Genomic DNA, 22,500 nt, shown 5'->3' with positions numbered 1-22,500 from the left:
TAACGGGCACGAGTGGGTCGAGAATGAAATACACCTTTCATAAATCTACACACTAGCGGATCTGAACCGGTCTCGTTCAATGTTGACACTGCTGACCTCGCTGTATTGATGGCACTGTATCCCAATCCAGATTGAAATAATATTGTCAAAAAAGCTATAGTAGTCTGAACATTTTTACTCATAGGGTCCACCCCATCAGCATCACAAAACTGGATAAATTTCAGTAAGTAACTATTGTACTGTTTTTGGGTGTTGCGACGCCAACTTTTCATAATTATTTTTAAGGCGTGCTTGGAAACTCCTTGTTTCCGGATTTTTGCCCTGATAAGAGACAAGCCATCAACTTTAGTTTTGGATACAAAGGGTGCACAGCTGCCCTGTCTGATGCCAATGTCAATAGGTGTTTTGAGGCTTTTAGATGGACCGGGGGCGCTATCAGCATAGTCATAAGTTTGGGGAACCAAGTCTGTGTTTGCCAAATTGGTGCTATCACCAACGCTCGCGATACTTTGTCTTGTATCTTTTGTAGAGCCCTGGGGATCATATTGAATGGAGGAATAAATACACAAATCCAGCCCATAAATGATAAAAGGCATTAATGGCACAGGCAGATGGGTCAGGATATAACGACATATATTTGGGAATAAGAAAATTGGTTCTAGAAGCAAAAAGATCAATTTCTGGATTTCCAAAATGATCACAAAGCTTATTGAACTCTGCTCGATTAAGCGACCACTCAGTATGAATAGATAATTTTCTACTATAATCATCAGCAATGGTATTTTCCACTCCGGGAATATGACATGCTGAAATCCATATTCCCTGGTTTTGCACCATAAAATTAACTCTCGTGTGATGTCATTGCATTTAACTGAATGGGTTCCCCCCATGTTATTAATGTAAGAAACAGCAGTCATATTATCTACTTCTACCCGAATGTGACAATTGGAAATATCTTTGCACAAAGATTGAAGTCCTAAATAAACTGCTTTTATTTCTAGAACGTTGATGTGATCCATCTGCTCTTCTTCCGTCCACATACCCTGTGTGGCAACATCATTCATAATTGCTCCATAGCCATGACCTGAAGCATCAGTTCTCATCACAAAAGAAGGGTTATCTATATGTAATCGTTTCTTACTGTGGACGCCTTCAGACTTCCACCATTCTAATTCAATAAAAGATTGAACTGAAACTTTAATATATCTATCAAAGTTATATACTTGTTTGAGAGCCTCAATTTTTTGACACTCAAGACTTCTATAGAATAAAGGTCCATATTCAACAGCAGGGAAAGAGGCGACTAACATGCCGATAATCTTAGCTAAAAATCTAACTGAGATGGAAGAAGGAAGGTTCTCAATCATACAAATAATCTGATCTTTCTTTTTATCACTTAAAGTCACTGACATATCCAAGGAACTGAGTACAAACCCTAAGTGCTCCATTTCTTGAGATGGGGTTAAGTTAGACTTATCTGATATTTCAAATCCTAACGAACGCACAATATTGGTCGTGTACTTCAAATTATGTTCGCATTCCTCATAAGAAGGGCCCTGAATATAAAAATCATCAATATACAAACTGCATATAATTCCCTTAAGATGCAGATGAGCAACAATAGGTTTCATGATTTTAGTGAAGATTCTAGGACTATCACGGAACCCCTGCGGAAGAACAAGGTATTGGTATAACGATTCATTATGAACAAATTTAAGAAATTTCGTAAAATCTGGGTGCATGGGCAAAGAATGGTATGCATTAGATAAATCTAGCGAAACCATGAAACATTTAGGTTCTATAAGTTGTAAACAAGAATGTAAAGTGTCCATTTTAAAATGGCGATAACGCACAAAGGAGTTGAGATGTTTTACATTTAATATCATTCGATACTTTTTCCTCTGCTCACGGGTATAGCACGTTTCTCCCTAAGGAAAACATTATTAACAAAATCACCCTCCTCCGGTGTACATTTCTGGATAACACCATCCCTTTCATATTGTATTATCATCTCCTGTAAAGCTAACTTTTCATCCTGTTTAAATTGGATAGTATGAGCTGGTTTCATTTGAACAGGAGGGGACAAAAATCAATTGCACATCCAGAAATACATTGAATAATAAAAGGATCAGAGGTATACATTTTCCAAGTAGATATAAATAATTTAGTTCTGCCCCCATGCAAATGGGTTACCTTATCCTTTAATTCCTCCTTTTGAATGTGTGTTGCTTGTGGTGTTGTTTGTGGTTGTTCCATGTCCTTGTATTCCCCCGAAAGGTGTTTGTCCCCCCTCCTTGACCTTTCCATGGTTGACCTTTGCCTAAAAAAGGAAACCTTTTCTGGCCATGGGACGGGTACGGGGAAAATCTCCTTGTGGTTTTTGCCACTCGAATAGAATCGTTCATGTCTTTAATCTTATCTTTAATGTTGCTCCCAAATAACTTGTCACTAACAGGATAGGAAGCGGTACAGAGAGCGTTGAGGTCATCTCTAATTTCACCGCGAAGTGACTGTCTTCTATAAATATCCAAACTATGAGAGGCATTGGTGAGCAAAGCGACTCCATCCGAAATATTTTCCAGTACTTCTTTGTTATCTCCTTTCACCATCTCCATAGCCCTGCAAACAGCAGTAATGCCTTTCATAAGCGATACCTGCACTTTCTGCAAGGATGCGTCCCTCATTCTAGAGGCAGGGGATATCTGTTTAAAAACCTCCTCATTGCATTGGACAACCTCTAGTCTAGAGCAATTTGCTGGCACTGGATATTTTTCAGAGAGAGCAGTAATCGTATCCTTGGGCAGACCGTCACATAAAACCTGTGTAACACCAGTTGAAACATTCTCTGCCAGCACCTTCCCTTTCACTTCTGTCCTGCCTACCACATTCTCGAAATATGAGAATGCCTGCTCCATCATCCCTGCATCTCTACTACTGCCTGGCACCATATCAACTGACCGCGAAAGGTCAGCATTACATTCTACATCTTTACTGCCTGACCGCGAAAGGTCAGCATTACTTACATCTTTACTGCCTGATCGCGAAAGATCAGACTCAATGTCATCATTACATATTGGCCGCGAAAGGCCAATATTGACATTAGCATCTTCCTCCTCCATTTCATTAAAACGGTCAAAGGCCTCCTTCATTTGGCTCACCACTGGCACCAATCCCATCAACACACTGAGTTGTTGTTTTATTTCATTAAAGTCCAGTTCACTGCTACCAACGCTACTACTACCAGCACCGTAACTGCTCCCCTCCGTTTTCTTTCCTTTACCTTTCCCCTTCACACCTCTTACACTTCCTTTCCCAACACATTCCTTCTCGCTCGCCCCGTCTTTCACTTCACCACCTCCTTTCCCTTTCTTATCGTCCGCTCGGCTACTCTCGATTGTTTCTTTCTCCATCACTGACTCGGAACCAAAAATGGCGTTCATTGTTTGTAAACAAAGGGACCGAGATGGCAGGCGATAAATAGGTGTTAAACTATTGTTTAAAATTGCACAAGTTTTACGAATATATACACTATCCAGATGAATGAATTCACAACATATAAATTGAACACAATTCCGTTTGAAAATATAGAATAATAATAATATAGAATTTAAATCAAATTGAAGTTGGTGGGCTCCAGTGATCAACGCTAAAGCAACGCTAAAAGTGATCACGTGACGCAGCGCTTCCTCCAAGTGGCTCCTATCAGCATTAAAGTAGACGGAAGAATTTAGGCCATTTAAAGTACAGTGGAATCTGATAAAGCCAACACCTCCGGACCAGAAAGATTGGTCGACTTACTATTGACAGTTTTGACTTTTTCCATAATTAATTGAACACAGATTTTTTTTTAAAAACCAAAAAAACAACCCCCAAAAGACACACAAAAAAAAGAAAAACAAAACAAAACACACACACAAATATAAATAGAAAAAAAAGGAAAACCCAGAAAATTTAGGACCAATACGGGGAAGAACTGACTTTAAGCAGAAGTTGACTTTAAGGGTGTTGACATTATACAGATTCCACTGTACGAGACAGGCTTGCCAATTCAGGAGGCAAAAATTTACTAAACTTTTTTTTAATGCGAACTCATCGACTGACCAATGTCTGTGCTCGAACTCTAGTAAAAAGATTGTAACTGTATGTATTTACTTGTTCCCATTCAGGCGGTGGTTGGAAAATATACTCTCAATTAATGAAAGTATCAACGCCATCTAACTCAAATTCTATGTTAACCCAGCATGTTGCCCAGCATCAGGTTTACGTCGATATAATACCGTTTTGATACGGTGGGTTACAATTGTTGTTGTTATTTTAAAAAAATATTATTATTATTGTTATTATTATTATTATTATTATTATTATTATTATTATTATTATTATTATTATTATATTATTATTATTATTATTATTATTGTCATTATTATTATTACTATTATTATTATTATTATTATTATTATTATTATTATTAATATTATTAATATTATTATTATTATTATTATTGTTATTTATTATTATTATTATTATTTTTGTCATTATTATTATTATTATTATTATTATTATTATTATTATTATTATTATTATTGCTGCAGCCTTAATTGTGATATTGTTGCTATGTTGTTTTACTATGTCTATGAGGACGAAATAAAATAAAGATTGATGACCACAGGGTTTGTTTGCATTCTGTAATTTGTTCATTACTCATGGTGGATATTATGACACACACACACACAGCAATCCCATTCCAAGACAAAGACAGAAAGCATGTTGGATTTGGATAAGTTATAGGGTGATAAAAGACACATCAAGTGCCTCCCTGTCCACTATGAGAGAAAGACATAAAGCAACTCGTTTAGAAAGCCGATAAAGGAGGATAGAACATAGTGCAAGTGATCTCTTGCCCACTATGACAGGTCAGAAGACCTCACCCAAAGGTCTAGGGTTCGATTCCAAATAGAACACAGAGCAAGTGACCTCTTACCCACGGTAATAGGTCAGAAGACCTCCACCCAAAGGTCTAGGGTTCGATTCCAAATAGAACACAGAGCAAGTGACCTCTTACCCACGGTGATAGGTCAGAAGACATCCACCCAAAGGTCTAGGGTTCGATTCCAAATAGAACACAGAGCAAGATCTCTTGTTCACGATGACAGGTCAGAAGACCTCCACCCAAAGGTCTAGGGTTCGATTCCAAATAGAACACAGAGCAAGTGATCTCTTGTCCACGGTGATAGGTCAGAAGACCTCCACCCAAAGGTCTAGGGTTCGAGTCCCAAGTCGAGGCCATTTGATTTTTTACAGTTCTTTTTATTTGTATTTTTCTTTCTGCTTAGTCTGGTACAAAAGCTCCTGGCTTGCAGATATTTTCAAATAATAAATAACAGATTGAAACGCTATCATTAAAATCAATGATATGTATAAATTTATTGAACATCAAAACTTTAAGAAAACTTGTAATGGAATGACATGACAAATTCAAATATTAAAATACTGTACAAATCTTGGCCTCGTTTTTATTAGATTTACAAATGGCAATAAAGCATCTAAATATAAAACATTTCGTGGCATGAAAATAAAACATTTACATCAAGTTGGCCATGATAAAAAATGGAAAATTGTTTTAATTTTAAATTATATAATACAATTCAAATAAGATTCCAGGAATACATTGGCGGTATGTATTTTATTGTACATCTTTAGAAAAAAATGGAATGTCGTTAGTTAAATAAGGCAACATAAAAAGCGAAAATCAGGGATCATGTTATAGGAATAACATCAGTAAAATATTTTTTAAAATTGCGCTTCATTATTTTTTTAAATATATAAAAGGCCTCTAAAATAAACTTATGAAACATGAGAGAGAAAGAAAGAAAGAGAGAGAGAGAGAGAGAGAGAGAGAGAGAGAGAGAGAGAGAGAGAGAGAGAGAGAGAGAGAGAGAGAGAGAAAGAGAGAGAGAGAGAGAGAGAGAGAGAGAGAGAGAGAAAGAGAGAGAGAGAGAGAAAGAGAGAGAGAAAGAGAGAGAGAGAGAGAGAGAGAGAGAGAGAGAGAGAGAGAGAGAGAGAGAGAGAGAGAGAGAGAGAGAGAGAGAGAAGAGTATAATATTTCACAGGCTAACCCGGGTAGAATTAACTGCAATTCAACGAGGACGTTTAAAAAAATAATAAAACAGAGCTGATTACTATTTGACTATAATGGCAAACTATATATCTAAAAAAAAAGTTCTTATACAACGGAATCCTATCATTAACATTATCATTGGTCCCTGCGACTTAGTTTTATCCGTGTTACACTGCACTTTGTGTGTACAAAAGGCAAAGTAGTTCTGGATCAAAGAATGGAATGTTATAATATGGAGTTACAACAATCAGATGGTGAAAATCATACATATAATGTAAAATAACTAAAATGTGTGTATATCAAAGTTTGTATATTGCACCAGTTGTAGCTAAAATCTCCACATACAACTATGAATAAGTGGTTAGACCTTAATAAAGAAAACAAACCTGTCCTACAGTCTCAAACTGGTGGTGTATTATATTGGGGTGATTCTGTTAAAAAAAAAACAAAACAAAAACAAAACAAAAAACATTCCAAAGAACTTGAGCTTTTACATAGTGCAATATCCACTAAACGTGCTCAAAGAGTCCCTGAGCAACAGCAACATGTAACATGGAGAAGGAGACATGAAGCCTGTTAGGTGATATTACAAATATGTTTTTATACATAGACAATGCTCTTAACGACCAGGTACTCATTTTACACCTGAGTACGGTGAGAGAATGTGAATAAAAGAGCCTTTTCCAAGGACTCAAAATACGCACAGAGTGAGGCTCGAACCCAGGACCTTCTGATCTGAATGAGAGTACACATACCAGAAGGCCACATAAATGCTGAAAACTGAACATGTTAATTAAAAAAATGTAACCCAATATCTCAATAAGGTAGAATGTTGGGTGGTACCAGATGTCAGAAAGTCATTTGAAAATGACAGATGATCAGGAATATGACATTTTTTCTTTTTCGAACTTTCAGAAATTATAATATTTCTCTCCAATAAATATAAAACAAATAAACTTAAGTCTACTACCACTCTGGCTTTAAATTCTATTACTTCATTATTCATTATGCCTACTGGCATGTAGGGCAGCAACAAAGGACCTCCATCTTCCCCTGTAGTCTGTGGCCATCATCTTCAGGGAGCTCCATGTCTCCCCCCCCCCCCCACTCTCTCATCTCAATCCGCTGTTCTCCTCCAAATTGCCCAGGGCCTTCCTCTTCTTCTCTTTCCTTAAATTCTAATATTGTCAGTATCTAAATCACCCTGTTTTTCATTTTGTTTTTAAGGGTATTACTGTGCAGTGTCTGCGACACATTTAGGTCATTTTGGCACCAGATAAAAAGAAAGATTAAGGGATAGTTTAAACATTCTAGATTTTGTTTTTGTTTGTTTGTTTTGTTTTTAAGGGCTTTACGGCGCTTGCAACACATTTAGGTTATATCAGCGCCAGTAAAAAGGAAGAAAATGGGATAGTAAAAGGTTCTAGAATTACAATTAAAGCACCCAAGAAAAAGTAAGACAAAGGAGGATTGAGAACAAATAGGGATCAGATGTAGATTCCAAGAGCATACCACCAAAGTACTTAGATTGAGATCACCTACAAGTCTCATCCAGACACAAGCACAAAATCCAACAAAGAGGAACACACTCAAATGCTTACATTATACATTCAAAATAAAAATAATAATACATAACAAGAGATGATTGACAAGGAAAAAAATATCATCTCCCAAAACAATAACTATGCATTTGACTGTTTCCCTCCCAGCTAGGATTCCGGCCAGTGCCAGGACAAAACCAAGTAATCTCATTCCGAGACAAAGACAGATAGCATGTTGGATAACAGATATAAGGGGATAGAAGACACAGTATGTACCTTCCTGCCCGCTATGGGAGGTCAGGATCCCCACCCAGATTCTAGATTTAAATTAGCACACGCTAAAAAGTAAGACAAAGGGGAATGGTACAAATAATAGGGAATTGATTTAGATTCCAAGAGCATACTATCATTGTGCATAGTTTGAGATCAGCCTAAAAGTCTCATGGGAGCCACAAGCACAGGATCCCACTAAGAGGAACGTACTCAATATACTTACATTAGACATTCAAAATAGTAAATATAACAGTACATTAAGGAGAGATGATTTACAAGGGAAAAAAATATCATCTCACAAAACTTTAACAATACATTTGACAAGGGAAATGACAAAACCAAGTAATCTCATTCCAAGACAATGACAAAGAGAACGTCTAATGAAAAATTGAGAATTAATAAATTTTAAGAATTTAAAAAAAAAAGGAATTTTTCTGATCATTTCAATTATAAATTCACTCTCTGGCATCCAGTCGGTTCATCCTGTTGTAATAGTCTTCAAAAGTCGTGATGTCACTTCCCTCGTAATGACGCATAGTAACTTAGTAACTGGTTCTAAACTATCGGAACAATGGCGGACACCCTTATGAAATACTTCTCCGATGAGCTTAAGACTGTATCCAGAGGAGAAAAACATTATTAATCTTATCATTTTTTAAACTTTTACATTTTCTAATCACATGACATGTGAAAAAGTTCTGGCCAGCATGAAGAAAAAAAAGTACCGATTTTCTCTGTTTAGAACCAAGCTGCTGGTCGCTGGGTGGACGTGACATCAGACTATTGAATCCTATTGTGGTTTTTTATCATCAAATTGGGAAAAATCTAATAAATTTAAATCAACAACAAAATTAATCAGTCTCAATGTCCTGTTACACCAATGGTTTTCAAATATGTACACCCATCACACAACACATTGAATATAATTGAAATTTTTAAAAAATATATATACATAAATATAAATAAAATAGAATAAAGAAATATCATTCATTCAGCAATAAAACAACCAAAAAACAGATAAATTCACATAGGATCAAAAACATATAAAATTATTTAAAGTACAAAAATCACACAATATCGAGGTGCCTTAAAATATATACAGGTCTAATTATATATAATATATTCTTCAAAATGTCTTAATCAAATATAAACCTGATGGAATGTTATGAACAGATCAATTCACAAAAAAAAAAACAACCAAAAAACGATAAATCTCTTATTTTCAATAATTTCTCAATAGCAAAGATTATATTTACAAGGCTAGGACTTTCAAAATGGTGATGGAAAAAAAAAATTGGAAACAAAAAAAAAAAAAAAAAACAAGAGAGAGAGAGAGAGAGAGAGAGAGAGAGAGAGAGAGAGAGAGAGAGAGAGAGAGAGAGAGAGAGAGAGAGAGAGAGAGAGAGAGAGAGAGAGAAGAAAGTAAATTCCATGTGAATATTTGTTCAAATTTTTAAAATTTGCTATAACGTTGTTTGTAACACTTGAATGTCATACCAAAATCTTTGTTTGTTTGTTTATAAGGGTTTTACGGCACTTGCAACACATTTAGGTCATATCAGCTCCAGTAAAATAGAAGAAAATGGGATAGTCAAAAAATTGTATAATTACAACTAAAGCACCCATGAAAAAGTAAGACAAAGGGGAACGGTTGAAATAGGGAACGGATGTAGATTCCAATAGCATACCATCAATGTACTTAGTTTGAGATCATCTAAAAGTCACTTTCAGACACCAGCACAAGATCCCGCCTAAGAAGAATACACTCAAATGTTTACAAATCAATATATTATATTCAAACCAACAAATATAATAGTATATATAACAGATAGATGACTTACAAGGAAACAAATATCCTCTCCCAAAACTAACACTATTTTTGTTAACAACGCCACTAATACATTATCTCATTCGTCTGTAGTGTTTCATTCATCTTGTTTTGTTGATAAAGGGGAAACCTGAAACGTCCATCTTATCTGTTTTCGTATATTAAATTGAAGCTTACATTCCATTTCACACTGTTATCTATCCCTCCCAGCAAAGGACTCCAACAAATGCCAGCACAAAACCAAGTAATCCCATTCCAAGACAAAGACAGAAAGCAACACGGAAAAACATAATATAGGGGGAATAGATGACACAGCAAGTGACCTCCTGCCCCAAATTGGGAGGTCAAAAGACCCCACCCACCCAGCCAAAATTTTAAATCAGTTAAAGTTTTATATACAAACACCGAACAATACAAATAACTCTGTAGCTGCCTTGAAATTAAAAAATAAAGACTGATCAAATGCAAAATAGTTTGAACATTAAGCCTCTAGTGCGCATTCTATTAAAGAGTCTACAACATATTTGAAGATATGAATCAATAAAGCATCAATAGTAATGCCCAGTTCGAGTCAAATGGTTTGTCTGTTATTTGTAGAGGTTTAACGGCACTTGCAACACACATGGGTCATTTAAGTGCTAGAATAGGTCAGACAATAATAATAAAACAAAAAACAAAACAAAAATAAAAAAAAACAAACAAAAAAAATGGTAAAATAAAATCCCAGGCAACATTATTTCATCTTTACAGACAGTTGTAGTGTATGATGACGACAGCGTATAAACTCTGCAGACAGCAGGATTTGGTATTATTTAGTTAGAGATGTCAGTCAGTTTATGTATATGAAGAAGGAGGAAAACAGTAACAGACATACCAGAAGCAAATCTTTTAAAATGACAATGAAACATATCTCCAAAAAAAATATGTTAGATAAAAAGCCACTTTTTAATTTTACAAAAATCACAACCTTCAAATACTTGAGGACTTCTTCATGTTTATAGATAGATATATTTCTTAATTAAATATTATTTATTTTAATTCAATAATTTGAGAATAATTTTTTGTTATAGTAACTTGTTTTTTCTGTACACAAGTTATTGCAACTTGTCCTTATATTAAAAATAGATAATATATACGAATTCAGAAAACAATTGAAAAAAGGAGTTTTACAATGGGTTAAATCTCTGGTAGGACAAAAAAAACAAAACAACCCAACTTAATAGTATTCTTGTAACAACAGTATTTTACACATTTCTGATGAAATATTGTAAATACACTTTTACAAATTACAGGGGAGACATTTTGTCTTTTTTTTTTTTTTTTTTGGAAAAAATTCTTATATCCTATTGTTTCAGAGAGTTTCAATATATTTTATTATTACAATATTTATTTGATATTAGTTCAGAATCAAAATTGTTAAATGCACTCAATTCATACAGATCGCAACATAATAACACGTTGTAAAATGCGCAGTTACAGTAACCCCTCACCCCCCCCCCCCCCAAAAAAAAAAAACAAAAACAAAAAAACCCCCAAAAAACTACAAAAACATACAAACAACCCCCCTCCCCCCACAAAAAAAAAATAATAAAAGTAATAAATCTGGAGGTTAATTAAGTATACCTTACATATATTATAATATAAATATAACCAGTGTTTACTAGTTCAAATGAAAAATGTAAATATGACACGATGCTTTGGATTAAAATTTAGTACAGAAAGCAACATTTGTACAATGGTAAGAAAATGAAAATTAGAAGACAATAAAAAAAACAAAAACCCAGCAAACATTTATCATTAATAATTAAAAATAAAATTAACTAGGAACCAAAGGACAACCTAAAATATAGTGTCAATAAACACTGCATGATCACATTGTAATTATACATAAATTGCAGGTCTTAACCAACTCTTGTCTCTGACAAATTCTGAACATCAGACAGGAAGATTAGACAAAGAGATAGAATGGAGTTGACGTCACTCAGTTCTTTGTTATTGCTTTTTGCCATCCGCGTTTATGAGAAATTCTCACTTAACTGTATTATCCAGACTTAAACCATCAAGGTTGCACTTAGGTTTGTGTGTTGGTCCGTTATAATTCCGGATGGCAATGTTGTGAGCTTCTTAGCCAAGTGTATACTATTACTATCTATAGGAATGATGTCGTCAGATGATCACAACCTTGATACAATCAAGAAAACGGAAATAGGTTGTGCATATTTAGAGAAGGAAATAAATGGCATCACAAAGAAAGCATTGGGAATGGAATGGAATGGAATGGAATCAACAAAGGCCAATGGGAAAAGGGGTTTCCCACCCATCGACAAGGCAAAGTCCAGAGATAACATGAAGTGAAGCAAAAAAGGTGGCCTTAGGGAGTTCAAAGAAATAAATGTAGACACAATTCTTAACTCTTTATGATCTTATTCACGGTGTTACACACTGATTTTTAAAAAAATAATTAATCGCTACGTATCACAATCATAGAAAGATGAAAATGAGACCGGAGTCCAAACCGCTCAATTTGAAAAAAACCCCACAAAACTCAATACTCATCCCGACTTAGAATTTAGAATAAGATGGTGGGTAATAAACATCACCCTCGTTTTGGAATTTTTAAAAAACAAAGCTTTCAAATGTGTAAATAATTAAATTAAAACCAAAAAAAACAAAACAAAAAAAACAACACCACTAATTTATGGGTGTTTAAAAATTTTTTTTTTTACAATAGTGCTGTTGAGCAAGTGTCACACAAAAAAAGTATTGTCCGTCTGATTAAAGGTAATACATAGTGTTTAAAGCTAATAATTGCTAATAATTTTGTATAGAACTAGAACAGTCAATTTGTCTTCATAAAAAATGATATCAAATTTAAGGAAATTCAGAAGGACAGAAAATCATATATATTAATGTACAATTAAAATTTTGAATTAATTAAATACAATTTAAACATTTTAAGAAATTAAAATTTTCTTCAATCATTACAATAATCTATTCAACAATGGGGGCGTAACTGAATTAGTATAGAAAAGCAAACAAGAAACACTAAATCTTGCTTCAATAGGCTACAACAGTCATGACATCACTTCCCTTGTAATGACGCATAGTAACTTAGTAACTGGTTCTAAACTATCAGAACAATGGCTGATGCCCTTATGAAGTACTTCTCCAACGAGCATAAAAGTGTATCCAGAGGAGAAAAACATTATAAATCTGATCACGGTTTGACCTTTTATACATTCTGATCACATGACGTTAAAAGTTCTAGCCAGCATGAAGAATAAAAAGTACAGATTTTCTTTTAGAACCAAGCTGCTGGTTGCTGGGCGGACGTGACATCAGATTGTTGAACCCTATTGTCATCAAATGGAGCTTAAGCCATTAATCTGACATTATTTATTTTTTCTAGCACTGACACAACATTGAATATTAACAGTAAAACTTTGTCATACCTCCAAGTTTGGGACTTTGGCAAAGTTGGCGATATAAATTGGTTGGCTGTTTCTAACAATAACGCTTATTGTCCTTGCTCTCATTAAATTGGCAAAATGCGAGGTTGGCCGCTTAGCAAAAAAAAGAACCAAAACAAAACAATCCTGGTGTCTCCACTAGAAATAATTAAATCAAGACCTCTCAATCCGATATCAGGTTACTTACTATGCCATTGGTTTGTCCCTAATAAGAGAGTGGAAGAAAAATGTTCAATATAACTTTAATAATCATTAATCGTTTGCCACCAAAGTCTAGACATCCTTGGTTCAGGAATTGTGTTACTATAAGAATCAACAATTAACAGTGTGGTGCAAATGAGATTCATCACAAAATAAAATGATTTTAGATGTAAGAATACCCTGATTTGGGGAAAAAAAAACAACAAAATCTTGAATGTTAACACACAAAACTATTTGCCACTTTGAGATATAAAATCACATATCGACATTCATGGAATGTATATATAAAATAATATATTTTTCACACGATACAATATTCTGTTTAGTACAAACACTTTCCCGATTGCTACTACAAAAAACACCTGACAGCAGTTTTTTTTTCCTCAACACATATTGAAATTGAATATTTACAGTGAATAAAAAGTATTGAAAAACAAGAAAAATGAAGGTAATATGAACTGTTTGTTTTTAAGGGTTTTACGGCGCTTGCAACACATTTAGGTTATATCAGCGACAGTAAAAAGGAAGAAAATTGGATAGTGAAAAGATTCTAGATGTACAATAAAAAAGGACTTGAGGAAAAAAGTAAGACAAAGGGGAGTGGTTAAAATAGCGAACAGATGTTGATTCCAAGAGCACACTGTCAGTGAACTTAGTTTGAGATCACCTAAATGTCTCACCCATACACCAGCAGAAGATCTCACTAAGAGGAATACACTCAAATGCTTACATTTTATATTCAAAATAACAAACATAATAATACATAACAGAGAGATGATTTACAAGGAAATAAATATCATCTCCCAAAACAATAACTATGCATTTGACTGTTTCCCTCCCAGCCAAGCACCACGGCCAGGGCCAGGGCAAAACCAAGTAATCTCAATCCAAGACAAAGACAGAAAGCAAATTGGAAAACAGATACAGGGGGATAGAAGACACAGTAAGTGCCACCCTGCCCACTATGGGAAGCCAGGAACCCCACCCAGTAATTTGAACTGTGAGAGATCAATTTTGAACATAAATAACATTCACAGAAGAAGTATTGGTAACAGTTATTTATATGTAAAACTTCTTATTTGATGAGAATCACTGTGACTGTGTGCCTTTATGTTTTGAAAAGCCAATAATTAATTAAGGGCTCTGCAATCTCATTCACATATATGACACTTCTCTGTTGTAAAACAGATGACAACATTAAAGATATTTATAATAATTAAACAAAGAAAGAGAAAAAAAAGTGAAGATAAAATCTAAAAATAAACAAAACAACAAGAAGAAAAATAACAAAAAATTAAAAAAAAAAAACAAATGAAATAAGTCTTATCATGGTATGATATGAACAAAGATTAAATTAAACTTCACTAAGTTCTTGTAAACGTCCTTCAAAGTCATATAAGGCCCTGAGACAGAATTCATTATGTAATCTATAGGACAAAACGAATAGCAGATAATTGCCTGCCACCATTTGGGGGATGCTAGTCTATTGCAAAGTCACTTTCCACCAGATTTAACAGAATCACCAATTATTTCTCGATGGAAAGAGCTGACTGTAGCCAGATATGAAACTGGCCCATAGACTTAAAAGCACTACAGACCGAACTCTTAGAGAAACCCAAAGCTACAACATGCATTCTATTATCAATATTCATAATAACTGGAGTATGTTCCCTTGGGTTTATCTCCAGTCCGTTTAGAACGACTCTTCACACTTTCATTATCCGAATAATCCCTTTGCCTCGTTCTAGTCTCTCCCCCTGATGGTCTTCCTTCTTTTCTCCTCGTTCTTCTTTGACTGTACTCGGAGCCTGAAAAATCATCGGATACATTCCCATCATACTTTTTCTTTGACCTCCCACTTCGTCTTTTGCCACCACTTCTAACCGAGAGATTATCCTCTGACGCTGATCGTCTCTTAGCATCCATTCTAGAAAGTTCTTTTTCTTTCCTCTTTTTCCTTCTTGAACGACTGTGCGTTGAGCCAGTGTCTGAATCCAGCTGGCTATCAGAAGTGAATCTATCCTTGGACCTGCTACGACTTCTGGAAGCTTTTCGACTACGGGATCGACGTCGTGTCGGCTGCTCATCGTCGGATGATTCCCCTTTTACCGATGACGACCTGTGCTTTTTCTTCTTGGAACGTCTCCTCTGTGACGGGGTCTCACCATCCGTATCTGAATCATTCCTCTTTTTACTACGACTTCTGGAATTACTTCTACTTCTGCTTCTTTCACGAGAATCTTTATCTCCTGTCTTTGTAGTGGATCTTGATTTCCTCCTCCCTTCCCTTTTCTCCCCACCCTCCCCGACATCGTTACTTTTTTGTCTTTTCTTTTTTTTATTCACAGTCGATGCGTTATCAGAATCATTTTCTACAAAGGAGTCTTCTTCTGTTGCAGTCGCTTCATTTTTGTTCTTCGGCTTTGGGACGTATTCTGGTAGACTAGTATGTCGAGATGATTTCCAGTCACCCTCGTCATATACGGAACCACTTTGACTACCCCCTTCGTCTCTCTGAGTCTGTGACTTTAAAAAACTTGGCTCTTGAAGACGTAGTGGATATCCTTGTCGACCAAGCTGCCTGCCACGATTATTTGAAGACACTGGTTGGGCATTGTTGCGCTGCTGTGGTCCTGAAACAGGATATCCATTATTTCTTTCCTCATCCCTCCGAGGAGGAGGACCTCGCTGACGGTAATTATTTTCACCACGATCATTATCATCATAAGTAGCCATGTTGTTAACATAAACTTCTCCCCTCCCACTAACAGCAAACGTTTCAGTTGGAGGACGAATCAAAGACGCTTTGGACTCATCACGGTTTTGGTAATATCTTTGAACATAGGCCGGATCACGAGAATTAGCATTTTCTCCAGCTGGCCTGCCACCACGATTAGCATTGTTCCTGCTGTACTGATAGTTTGTAACTGGCGGCTTTTCATTAGTGACAACAATTTGGGGTTCATCAACGGTTTCATCTTTCTCTGCTCGATGACGAAAGAACTGTAAAAGAATCACCATGCCAGCAAGAATGGCCAGAAAGTCTGCCAGGATGCACATTCCAAAGGACCAGGAGAGGTAGTTCTCGTCATTATTCTGTAACCAATTATTGCCTGTATTAGATGACTTGATGCCAAATACCAAAATGGCAATGAATAGGAGAATTGCTGAGGAATAGAAGTAGAATAAAAATAAATGTAATCTCAATTAGAAATTAATTCTGACAGACTACCTCAAAAGATTTGACTGTTTTTTAACATGGCAAACATACCAACAAAAAGGCAAGCCAAATTTGAGAGTTGCTGGAATGATTTGAGCAAATCATATGTTTTGTTTTTGTTGTTGAGGGTTTTATGGCGCTTGCAATACATTAAGGTCATATCAGCGCCAGAGAAAATCATATGAAAAACATAATTACAATACAAACTCACAAAACTAGCATGTCCACTTCATAATGAAAATTGCCTTGATGCTTCAGTAAAAACCTAGGGTTGTCAAATTACTTAGAGATGAGTCAGAATTGAATCTCTCCTTATAGATATTTTCAGAATTTCCCTGAAACTTTACACTCGCCCAACACAAAATAGATTTTTCTTACCCAAAAAGTAAAGCAACAAGTACATTCTCTACATTATATTGTTAGGCAAAATGAGCTATACAACAAGGCGTAAAGCATTTATTCATTTATCTAGTCAGCTGATCCTGCGTAGGACGTTGCTTCCCGAACTTTCTTGCGAAACAGATTACGGTTTTCCGCCAGTCTACTTGCTTGAGTTGCTGTCATTCCCAGCCATTCACATATATCTTGTTCCCAGCTTCTTGTTGGTCTACCTCATTTATAGCTACAACAAATATACATCTCAAAATTTTGTCGTGTACAAAAGAAGTTTAGAATGAAAAAATTGTTAAGTTGCATTGACATGAATGAGACGATTTTCCTACGGATTGTAAGGAGAGCATTAAGTTACGTATTGGTCAGTGAGAACAAATTTTCTGTAGTCCTTCAGAGCCACCAGACCATGGAGCCGGAGTTTATCCCAGTTTCTATAGCATGAAACGGACAATAGCAATTGCTTGCTACCATTTGAATAGGACACTAGTCTATCACAAAGCACTTCAACCAGATCTAACAGACCCAGCTACCCAATCACTGCTGGGTGGACAGGGATTAAAAAAAAAAAAAATCTCGACTGCACTCAGGATCAATCTCAGTCCCTTTTCTTGTGAAGCGAGTGCTCTACCAACTGAGCTATCGAGACCCCCGTGAACAAGCATACCTGTAAGTATTAGTATGAGACTTGCTGCAACAGCCAGAATTCTTTTGATGAGATACCGGTATGGGGAGTAAGGGAAGCAATTGACGCTAGTCTATCGCAAAGATCCAAAAGCCCAGCTACCCAATCAAGGCTGGGTGGATAGCGGGGTCAGTTAAAAAAATCTCGAGGGCACCCAGGATCGATTTCAGTCCCTTTGCTGGTGAAGCGAGTGCTCTACCAACTGAGCTATCGAGACCCCCGTAAACAAACATACCTGTAAGTATTAGTATGAGACTTGCTGCAACAGCCAGAATTCTTTTGATGAGATACCGGTATGGGGAGTAAGGGAAGCAATTGATAAGGTTGACGATCAGGAGGATACAGTCGATGAGAACCAAAACCAACGAAAGCGTGACCAGTACTTGTGTTGTCCTGAACCAGGCTAAGAAAAAAAAAAAAAAACAGAAAGAAAAAGAAAAGATATTATTTGAAATCACTGAGCTTCTTTAATTCTTCTGAAGCTGATATACATAGAAGTGGTAAGACCTGGAATGAGATAAATAAAGTTAGCTCAGGATAGAGAAGGGTGGAAACTGTTTGTCTGTGGCCTATACCCTGACCCAGGGTGAAAAAGGCAATGATGATGATGATGAAATCACTGAGGCCAAAGTAAGACAAGTGAGAAACTACTCTAGTTCATCATGTTTGTAGTGGTAGTGATGATGGTGATAATGATAATGTTGCTTGTTGTGATGTTTGTAGTTTATACATTTGTTATGTGAGATTTATTTGGATCTTGAATGATTGAAGGAAAGTCTTTCATTTTTATCTTAAAATTGGTTCTAGTCCGCATACAAGCCTTAAAAAGGTTGTTTAAAAAAATGTTCGACAATAAAAAAAAAGATTAGAGAGGGGATATATATATTTGTAATATTTTACAGGAGGCCAATACACAAGAGTGAATAAAGATATAATAGAAAAAAATTGATGTGGGACATTAATCACTGTGCGTCTATGTGGTCTAGTGGTATGACACTCGCTTTCGGATTGGAAGGTCGTGGGTTCGAGCCTTGCTCAGCGCTCAATTGAGTCCTTGGAAAAGGCTCTTTACTCACATTCTCTCATCGTACCCAAATGTAAAATGAGTACCTGACCGTCTCTGTCTGAAAAAATTGTAATATTGCTTAAAGGCGTCATGTCCTGTCCTACATGTTAAGTGTTGCTGTTGGCCAGGGATCCCCTGTAAAGCATTTTGAGCATGTTCAGTGAAATTTGCACTATATAAAAGCTCATTTTTTGTTTTATTTTGTTTTCATTTACAACATTCTGTAGAAAGAAGGATAAAATAAAAAAAAAAGGGGGAGGGGGGGGGGGGGGGGGGGAGTGCAGACAGACATTGAACCCAAAGCTTTCAACAAACCTTCTGAGACCCAACCGTCTTACCCAATCAGCTATACTACCCACATCTGGTGGCATATGTTATGCATACATAGTAAGCTACAATCTCTCGACTGATTTGTTGTTTGGAATTTAAAAAAAAACTTTTATTGATATTTTATCAACTTTACTTTAATTTTCTGTTCACATTTCCATGTTCGTTGTAAAAGTAAAACTTTCTAGAAAGTGGATTAATGTAAAAAACAGCAGAGTTTCAAAAACGTCTATCGATATGGACAATTATTATTATTAGGATAACACCATCACCTAAGATCACTAATAAATATGATATTTGTAAGTATTTTGAATCACTGAACACGAAAATGTCATTATTTTTTTTTACGCAAGTTTCTAAATTTTTGTGTATAATTGATATTTTTACTGGCTTTGGTGGCGGAATAATATCCTTTATTATTATACTATTACTATTATTTTGTGTTTCATAGCTGCCAACTTTTCAAAAATAAAATAAGGAACGCTCATTTGGCCCGGGATGAGGGGACGACGTGTGCCGCCCCGAAGCCCCCCCCCCCCCCCCCTTCATCGAATCCCAACATATAAAAGTCAGCCTTTTTAATTACTATTACTAACACTAACAAGTTTGAGATAACAGAGGCCAGTCCAAATGTTGCTAAATTATCGGGTTTAGTACCAGCACATTTGAATCGTTAAAATGACACTTTCCACAATGAGTTCAAAATTTCAAAACGGACAATATAAAGAAAGAATTCAACTGCCTCAACTTTGATAAGGACCAATACACAAGAAGCACAATTGTAAAATAAATGAAATAACTTAAGATGGTTAGAAATGCATAACTGCCAACCTGGTACATCACTTGAGAGGGCGTTTTGGGGTAAAAATTAGGTGAGTTTAGATAAAAAGTAGACGATTGCATATATGCTTTCTTCCATGCAACATAATGGTCTTTAAGTAGTAGAAGTATACTATAATAGTAGTTATAGTAAAATGCACCTCTAAATATTAGAGAATTCCTACTTCTTTACTTTGACAAGATAAACACACCTAAAAATGGAGTATACTTATTTTTCTTGAAACTAAACCGTTACAAAAGCTTTCTTGAAAAAAAAAATAATTAAAATCAGATGAAGATGTTTTTTAAAGGGATTAAATTTATATATTTCATAAATTAATAAAGGGAAATAATCATTGTCATCTTTAATCAATATAAGCAATTGATTTTCTGATTGAATACCTTCCAATTAAAGAGGTGGATTTAATTTTATTCTTAATTAAAATAATATTTGTAACAAATAGTGAAAGTATCAATACTGTCTTAGAATATTCAAAGTATATCGAGGCTAACATCCATATTCTATGGAAATCTCCAATACATTATGAAAGGTTTGAGTAAAATACAGGCGTCATAAAAACGAATGGAACTCTTTTAATTGTTGAAAATCATTTATGATAGAGGCATAATTCAAATTAAAGAGCTAAACAAATGGAGATTATAATGCTTTCACTGGACACCAATAATAATGATAATAATAATAACAATAATAGTAGTAGTAATAGTAATAATTATGGATCAATAATAATAATTCATTAGGTTCACATGCCTTTTTTACCACAAATTAGTCAAAAATAACAAAATACGGATTTTGAACTAAAAATAAGGACTTACCGACTCAGGAAGTCAAATACGGAACAAATCCGTTTTTAACGGAGCGGTTGGCAGCTATGGTGTTTCGTTCACGATGACGATGTGTCTGTTTTTGTGTATTGATGGCGGTGTTGATGTGGTGGTTGTGATTGTAGTGGTGGTGTTGATGACGCAGTAGTGGTAGTGATGATGACTATAAGGATAACGATGATGACGTAATGGTGGTGGCGGTTGCTGTGGTTTTGATAATGATGTGGAGGTAGCTGTGGTAGTAGTGGTAGTAATGATGATGATGTGATGGTTGTGGTTGTAGTAGTGGCGGTTAGTGATGATGACGAGGAGGATAATGATGTAAAGGCAGTGGTGGTTGCTATAGTTGTGATAACGATGTGGAGGTTGATGTGGTAGTAATGATGATGTGGTGGTGGCTGCAGTAATAGAGGTAGTTTATTGAAGGTAACTTCTATTATTTGCAGCAGCACTGAGAGAGAGAGAGAGAGAGAGAGAGAGAGAGAGAGAGAGAGAGAGAGAAGAGAGAGAGAGAGAGAGAGAGAGAGAGAGAGAGAGAGAGAGAGAGAGAGAGAAAGAGAGAGAGAGAGAGAGAGAGAGAGAGAGAGAGATATTCCCGGAACCTTTATGAAATACATTTAACTACCTGTAAATAAAACAATAAATACAGAGACGAAAGTAATCTGATAGATAAGCTGATAGATTTCAAGATGTGAACGAATGATCAAGCGGAGAGGTGGGGATGGGGAAATTTTCATGGATTGGATTGGGGCAACAATCAAATACAAAACAAAACATAATCTTGTCAAGTTTCAGACATAAGAGAAAAGTTGAAACGTTCAAAATCTCAATTCTCAGTCACACAAAATGTTTCAATCAGCCCTCTCTTTCTTTCCCTCTCAAACTACCACACTCTTATTCAACTACTTCAAGCTATTTGACAACATGCCATTTTTAACAAAAAATAAAGTGTTGTATTCAGTGAGGGAACAAAGACTAATTTTCAGAGACGGGATAGCGCTTCGACTACTGTGAATAGTGACTTCACTATTCGCAGTACTACTGACGACTGTGAATAAGCACTTTGTAGTAGATCTTGTAATAAGTTTAACCATATTTTATCCCATACTTTCATTACATGAAAATGATTTTATGAAAATTATAGCTTATTTTCTGACCTTTAAAATGATACCCAACACATGCCATTTATTTTTTAATTGAAACAAAATTACTGAAAACAGTCAGTGGGTCATGTTGACTGCAAACCCAACTTTCCCGATCGCCACTAGATGCTGGTTTTGAGGCAGCAGTGAGTGAGTGAGATCACAGATTCTCTCTGTAAAGTTGACTAAATATATCAACAGAAAAATATAAATGACTCTGGAACCATTAGTCATGGAGAAACAAATAAAGTATCAAATTTTATGTTTTTTCAAGTCCCATCCCCATTGACTGGGACAAATTAAGATATTTTGAGTATGAATATTTTATCAAAGTGCCTAGTAATAGCCTAGGGAGTATGTGTGTAGGTGTAGAGTGTAGACATAGGAGGAGTTGAGTAGGATTAGATTTAAAAGGTATCTGCGCATCGATATAGAGCCCTGAAATTTGGCATGAATAAAGTTTAGATGTTATTCTAAAAACAAGCGTTTAAATTTTAAAAACACACGCGGTAAATAAAAAAATAAATGCATTTGAAAATTGCCAAATTTTAACTTCATATAACTTCTGGAATTATTA

General features: G+C 35.5%; 2 protein-coding genes across 3 annotated transcripts in view; one reads left to right on the top strand and one right to left on the bottom strand.

Annotated features, from left to right (window-relative positions):
- Positions 1–22,500, top strand: part of LOC144957342 (EF-hand domain-containing protein 1-like) — an 89,454-nt gene that overhangs the window by 42,882 nt on the left and 24,072 nt on the right. The window lies entirely within an intron of this gene.
- LOC144956272 (uncharacterized) overlaps positions 11,294–22,500 on the bottom strand; it is a 12,074-nt gene continuing 867 nt past the window's right edge. Inside the window, exons 2-3 of the mRNA XM_078886735.1 lie at positions 17,962–18,129; positions 11,294–16,598 (exon numbers count right to left, since the gene is read on the bottom strand). Of these exons, the coding sequence (XP_078742861.1) occupies positions 15,073–16,598; positions 17,962–18,129 (1,694 nt within the window). The 3' untranslated portion in view covers positions 11,294–15,072. The remainder of the gene's footprint in view (positions 16,599–17,961; positions 18,130–22,500) is intronic.

The sequence above is a fragment of the Berghia stephanieae genome, chromosome 11, assembly GCF_034508935.2.
Source record: "Berghia stephanieae isolate SIO BIC M18660-M18661 chromosome 11, UCSD_Bste_1.3, whole genome shotgun sequence".
Taxonomy (NCBI): domain Eukaryota; kingdom Metazoa; phylum Mollusca; class Gastropoda; order Nudibranchia; family Aeolidiidae; genus Berghia; species Berghia stephanieae.
The sequence above is the reverse complement of the archived record's forward strand: the minus strand, read 5'-3'. Positions and strand labels throughout refer to the sequence as shown.